Genomic DNA, 7,050 nt, shown 5'->3' on the forward strand with positions numbered 1-7,050 from the left:
CCAACACTGTTTACGGTGGAGGTGGGGAGCTGTTGACTTCGACTGGGGATATCGTCGGGCGGTGGAAGGAATACTTCGAGGATCTCCTCAATCCCACTGACACATCTTCCATAGAGGAAGCAGAGGCTGGAGACTCGGAGGTTCATCCACCCATCACCCGGGCCGAAGTCACCGAGGTAGTTAAGAAGCTCCCCGGTGGCAAGGCACCGGGGGTGGATGAGATCCGACCTGAGTACCTCAAGTCTCTGGATGTTGTGGGGCTGTCTTGGTTGACACGTCTCTGCAACATCGCGTGGCAGTCAGGGACAGTGCCTCTGGACTGGCAGACCGGGGTGGTGGTCCCTCTATTCAAAAAGGGTGTTCCAACTATAGAGGGATCACACTCCTGACCCCCAATTTCCACTGCATGCGTCTCCGCTGCATTGCGTCTCCGCCACGCCAGCGGAGCAGATACGTTTCACTTTAGTCTATGGGTGAATCCCCACCAGGTCCGCTGCGCTGCGTGTCCGCTGCGTCTCGGCTCCGGCAGTCCGCTGCTCTCCGCAACAAATACGCAGGACTTCTATTTCTGGCGGATGCCGGACCACGGCACAGCAATTCAGCACAGAGCAAATAAAGTGGAACAGGAAGTTCGGTACATACTCAACAATAAAACATCCGGTTACTTCAAAATAAAACACTTGTGTTAATAAAACCTCTTGACGAAGGATCATATTTCAGTTAACTACGTCACAAACACGTCACAATGGGCGGGGCCAGGTACGGAGTCAACAGGTCAGAGGTTTTCAGAGTTCTTTAACTGCAATCTCGCGCGATTACGTATTATCGCGAGGTCTCGCAACGTCACAGTCGTTCTACCGGACTGCGCCGTGGCGGACTCAAACGCATCCTGTGGGGATTGGCGGACGGCGGACCGAAGCCGGATCGGAGACGCACCGCAGCGGAGACGTATGCAATGGAAATTGGGCATCAGCCTCCCTGGGAAAGTCTATTCCAGGGTACTGCAGAGGAGAATTTGGCCGATAGTCGAACCTCAGATTCAGGAGGAACAATGCGGTTTTCGTCCTGGCCGTGGAACACTGGACCAGCTCTATACCCTCCACAGGGTGCTCGAGGGTTCATGGGAGTTTGCCCAACCAGTCCACATGTGTTTTGTGGACCTGGAGAAGGCATTCGACCGTGTCCCTCGTGGCATTCTGTGGGAGGTACTTCGGGAGTACGGGGTCAGGGGCCCTCTGCTAAGGGCTGTACGGTCCCTGTACGACGGAGCATTCTGCATTGCCGGCAGTAAGTCAGACCTGTTCCAGGTGCATGTTGGACTCCAGCAGGGCTCCCTTTGTCACCGGTTCTGTTCATTATTTTTATGGACAGGATTTCTAGGCATGCCGGAGGGGATCTAGTTCGGGAGCCACTGGATTTCATCCCTGCTCTTTGCGGACGATGTGGTCTTGTTGGCTCCTTCGAGCCAGGACCTCCAGCATGTCCTGGGGCGGTTTGCAGCAGAGTGTGAAGCAGCTGGGATGAGGATCAGCACCTCCACATCTGAGGCAATGGTTCTCGACCGGAAAAAGGTGGCTTGTTCCCTTAAAGTTGGGAGAGAGTTCCTGCCTCAAGTAGAGGAGTTTAAGTATCTTAGGGTCTTGTTCAAGAGTGAGGGAAGGATGGAACGGGAGATTGACAGGCGGATCGGTGCAGCGGCTGCAGTAATGCGGTCGCTGTATCGGTCCGTCGTGGTGAAGAGAAAGCTGAGCCGAAAGGCGAAGCTCTCAATTTACCGGTCAATCTATGTTCCTACCCTCACCTATGGTCATGAACTTTGGGTCGTGACCGAAAGAATAAGATCCCGGATACAAGCGGCCGAAATGAGCTTCCTCCGCAGGGGCGCTCTCTTAGAGATAGGGTGAGGAGCTCCGTCACGCGGGAGGAGCTTGGAGTAGAGCCGCTGCTCCTCCACCTCGAGAGGAGCCAGTTGAGGTGGCTCAGGCAACTGTACCGGATGCCCCCTGGATGCCTCCCTGGGGAGGTGTACCAGGCATGCCCCACCGGGAGGAGACCCCGAGGAAGACCCAGGACACGCTGGAGGGACTATGTCGCCCGGCTGGCCTGGGAACGCCTTGGGGTCCTCCCGGAGGAGCTAGAGGAAGTGGGGAGAGGGAAGTCTGGGCGTCCTTGCTCAGGCAGTTGCCCCCGCGACCCAGCCCCGGATAAGCGGACAATGGATGGATGGATGGATGGAAGCTACCCATCAAATTCGTCCTATTCGTCACTGAGACCGAAATTAATAACACCATATCCCATGGATTATTTCCCAACTTAACTTCCCTGAGACTCAGTGTCTATAGCATTTATCAAAAGCCTTTAAGCTTATAGTTAAGACAGGGTTTCCCGCAGCGCTTTCCTGTTAAGGCGGCCGCCTTAACAACAAAGGGCTGCCGCCTAAACTAACGTCTTAAAAAAAAAAGAAAAAGAAAAAAAAAAAATCCATATACTAGCATTATTCGCCGCAGTGTTTCCCCTACCATTGTACAGGCCGGGCAGGGCCTCCAGGCATAGGCGTAATTTATGGGGGGGATGGGTGGGTTGCAACCCACCCAATAATCCAAACCAGCCACCACAACCCACCCAATTTGATATCATAATTATTGATATTGAATGTTAAGCATTATAATCACAACAGTGTGGTAGATTTTCTCAATTTACCAGTAAAAAATAGTGACGTTTGTCTGTGCCCCCTCCCGCTCTGAGATTTGGTTTCGCCCACCTTGCCGGACCTGCGCTTCTCTACTGTCTCTCCGGTCTCTCCCCGCATCAGCGGTGGTATGAAGAAAGCACGCGAAAAAAAGCAAAAGAATAAAAGTATCTTCCCAACAGGAGGTAGCTACTGCTAGGGCTCCAGTGCCACCTCTCACGAGTCAAATCATGTTACTGAACAAAAGTTAGTTTGTCCCCCCCCCCCCCCAGCCGGCGAGTTCGACAGTGCGTGTGCGTATAGCCCCGTTCACATACGCCACTACTCGCCACTCGCTTTCTCGCTGAATTCTACTCGCTGGCAAAAAAAAATTCACTGCCGCCGGCGACTTCAAACGGCAACTATCTGTGGAACTCTCTGTTGACGTCAACTGTCGATCATCTCTATTCTACATTGTGATTGGTACTCGCTTCACTCACATCGCAGAAAGTTAAAATAATTTGATCTCCGATCGACCACATCGCATCGCCTGTCCTGACCACATTCCACTAGAACACATTCACATTAATTGACAGCTGTCTCTCAGAGATGGGCGAGTGGCGACGTATGTGAACGAGGCTTTAGTCAAAACCAAAACACCAAGGAAGGCTGAGGAATAGTCACCCACTTATATTATTATTATTATTATTATTATTATTATTATTATTATAATAAACAAATTGTGTTTTAGTCATTTTTGTTTTCATCTTTTCTTGAATGCTTAAACTCATCAACCCCATTTAGTATGTCAACATTTGTATCAGTACCAGCAGTTTGTAAGAAATTGGTCAGTAATTGATATGTCATATTTTGTTTCTCAGAATTCACCAAATTGATGCATTAAAATGAAATTATTTAAAATTTTCTCCCGGGGGGGCATGCCCCCGGACCCCCCTACAGGATCGCAATCCCCCCACCATAGTCTCCAAAGATATATATATATACACCTGCTTCACAGGCGGAAATCTCAACCCCCCCAATGTTCAACTCAAAGTTACGCCCTTGCCTCCAGGCCAAAAAGAAATTAATATATACCAAAAATAAGCCACCTATCAATTCATTCATAAATCAATAATCATTTACATGGGGGGGAGACACCCCCTGTGGGGGGAGGATTGTTTTTGATAAGCTGTGGAACTCTGAGTTAACCTATTTCTACCTGAATTTCTATGAACTATTAAGCTGTTGAGTAAACCCATAACTTATATTTTACTTCATAAAATAAGACATGCACTCATATGTCGTTGTAGTGTTTTACAGTATCTGTAGCTATTAATGTGATGCTCATCATCCCCCCCCCCCCCCCCCCCCCCTGACAGACACCACCTTAACTAACACATTTTCTGGGGGAAACACTGTGAGATATACTGTAGATATCTCATAGATGAGATCAAATATATTTCCTGTATTTAACGATAGGGCGTGGAAAGAGACGACTCAAAGGATTATTTCTCTGGATTTATTTCTGTGTATCAGAAGAGGTGATGCACAGCAAGATCATTTCCATAAGAAACGTAAATAAAAACATTAAAGAATAAGTTGTGCTGTAATGATGGGGCAGACACAGACCTGACATTCATCCACTTTATTTGTATCAATGCAGAGATACACTTACAATATATTGACAGGACCGTGTTCACATAGATCCAAAAAGCATAAGTATGCATTATTACCAGACAACAATTATGTGATCATATAATAGCACAAATACGAACATCAGAAGTCAAAAATATTTAAGAAATCAAATAAATCATCCAAAATACGTCATGAAAACTAATAATTATAAAAATACATAGAAAAAGTAGGAATCAGTCAAAAATACTGGCCTAACATTTTAGGAATCCAGCCTGGTTTATGTGTATATTAACCAAAATCATGAGCGTGTTCTAGTCCTGCTGTTTGTTAAATGTCCAGAGATAACTTCTGTTGTGATATGACACAATGAATAAAATGTTATTGAGTGGAACCTGTCACTTCCGTCTTCTTCTCCTGCAAATCTAGATAGCACAGTGCAAACTTCACTTCATTGCTATAGTTGATTAACCGTCAACGTCTGGACTCTTATGTAACTGAAAGGTTTTTCTCCTGTATGTGTTCTCATGTGTGTCTTCAGAGAACTATTTACAGTGAAACCTTTACCACACACTGAGCAGCTGAAAGGTTTTTCTCCTGTGTGAGTTCTAATGTGTCCCCTTAAATCATACATTTTAATGAAAGCTTTACCACACACGGAACAACTGAAAGGTTTTTCTCCTGTATGAGTTCTCATGTGTTTCTTCAGATCTCCATTTTCAATGAAACCTTTACCACACACTGAGCAGCTGAAAGGTTTTTCTCCTGTATGAGTTCTCATGTGTCTCTTCAAATGTCCATTTACAGTGAAACCTTTACCACACACTGAGCAGCTGAAAGGTTTTTCTCCTGGATGAGTTCTCATGTGTCCCTTCAGAGTATCATTTACAGTGAAACGTTTACCACACACTGAGCAGCTGAAAGGTTTTTCTCCTGTATGAGTTCTCATGTGTGTCTTCAGAGAACTATTTAAAGTGAAACCTTTACCACACACTGAGCAGCTGAAAGGTTTTTCTCCTGTATGAGTTCTCATGTGTTTCTTCAGAGTACCATTGTCAGTGAAACATTTACCACACACTGAGCAGCTGAAAGGTTTTTCTCCTGTATGAGTTCTCATGTGTCCCTTCAGATGTCCATTTACAGTGAAACTTTTACCACACACTGAGCAGCTGAAAGGTTTTTCTCCTGTATGAGTTCTCATGTGTGTCTTCAGATTTCCATTCACAGTGAAACCTTTACCACACACTGAGCAGCTGAAAGGTTTTTCTCCTGCATGAGTTCTCATGTGTTTCTTTAGATTTCCACTGATTCTAAATGTTTTCCAACACTGAGAGCAGTTAAATGGTTTCTTATCAGTTCTACATCTAAAATCACTGTCAGGATAATTTTTCAAAGCCTTTAAACCTGACCGAAGTTCTCTGGTCTCCCGCCAATCAGCACTGTCATCAGTCTGAAGTTCAGAAGAGTCTCCAGTATTGTCATCAATCTCAGGTTCAGAAGAGTCTCCAGTCTTGTCATCAGTATCTGTTTGTAAATGTGTATCTGAGTTCCTGGCTGGTTCTGGTCCCCCACAGTCCTCTTCATCAGCTTCTGTTTCCATCTGTTCAGTCGAGTCTCTGGCTGCAGCTGAAACCAGCCCTGAGGACTGAGGTTTCTCTTCAGCGTCATCTTCTTCACTCTTAACAGGGACAAGAGTCAACGATAACTTGATACCAACCTCCTCCAGGCCTCGATGCTTCTCTCCTTGCTGACTGGTCCAGAGTTCTTCCTGTTCTTCTTTAATGTGTGGGGGGTGTGGGTCCTCCTGGTCCAGACTGGGGCTCCAATCCTGCTGCTCAAAAGGAACCTCGTCTTTAGTCACCAACAGCTGCTGGACGTCTGCAGGAAAACAATAAATACATACAGAATATAGAGACGTTTCAAACAGCGGAACAATCAGTCACCAGTACACTGTTTTTTTTCTGAAACAAAACAGGCAGACGGACACAAACTGCAAAAATAAAATGCACCAGCAGTAATGCAGCCATCAGTAGCTTGAGATGAATACATTTGTTACAGTTTTTCATAATTGTTAATAACTTACAACCTTCCAACGTTTCATCTAAACTTTAAACACAAAACCCAGTTTTCAAACTACATTCACAAAACCTCTGATTCTTCTGGATAAATCAAACCATCACATACTGACTGTAATTGTGTTTAACTTCTGCAGCCTGTGGTCAGCATAATGCATCAGAAGTAAACGTTTTGGTCCTATGCGTGTTGCATGTTACCTCCTGTCACACGTTAACGCAACTCATATTAGAACACTGCCATACCTAACGTATAAAAAGTAAGCACCAACCTGCTCTGTGTAACCGGACTTCAGGCAGGAAAACAGCGTCCAGTAGCTTCCGCTGTCGCTCGTTCTCCTCTTTAGAACGAGAAAGTTCCTCCTCGTATTCTGCTACCGTTCTTTCAAACAGCCCAAATATCTCTTCAACAGCCGCACTTAGTCGCTGCTCCACCAAAGCTCTCGTCACTTGGACTTTACTCATTTTCCCACGACGAGAGAGACGTTTTGACTCCACACAAACTCCGTCAAAATCTGTTTCCAGCTAGCATGCTAAGCTAACTAGCTTAGCTTCGTAGGCTCCCGGGCGATGATTCAGAGTTAAAACATTCAGAATAAAAGGTGAAGAGTACAAAGTCCATCCAGACAGGTTTATCCAGACACACAGAGACTCTGATGGATGAGTACTGGTGAAGCT

At 46.0% G+C, this 7,050-nt stretch overlaps 1 protein-coding gene across 1 annotated transcript; it reads right to left on the reverse strand.

Moving 5' to 3' along the window:
* Window positions 1-4,441: 4,441 nt before the first annotated feature.
* Window positions 4,442-5,925, reverse strand: LOC311028066 (uncharacterized protein). The gene has a single exon (XM_084032336.1). The coding sequence runs from the start codon at window positions 5,898-5,900 to the stop codon at window positions 4,758-4,760; it is 1,143 nt and encodes a 380-aa protein (XP_083888462.1). The 5' UTR covers window positions 5,901-5,925; the 3' UTR covers window positions 4,442-4,757.
* Window positions 5,926-7,050: the final 1,125 nt, after the last annotated feature.

The sequence above is a fragment of the Eutrigla gurnardus genome, assembly GCF_963514095.1.
Source record: "Eutrigla gurnardus genome assembly, chromosome: 17".
In the NCBI taxonomy this organism is placed as follows: Eukaryota; Metazoa; Chordata; class Actinopteri; order Perciformes; family Triglidae; genus Eutrigla; species Eutrigla gurnardus.

Excerpts from the sequence above, each read along its gene's own strand:
- LOC311028066 (XM_084032336.1), bottom strand. The coding sequence starts at position 5,900 with ATGGAAACAGAAGCTGATGAAGAGGACTGTGGGGGACCAGAACCAGCC.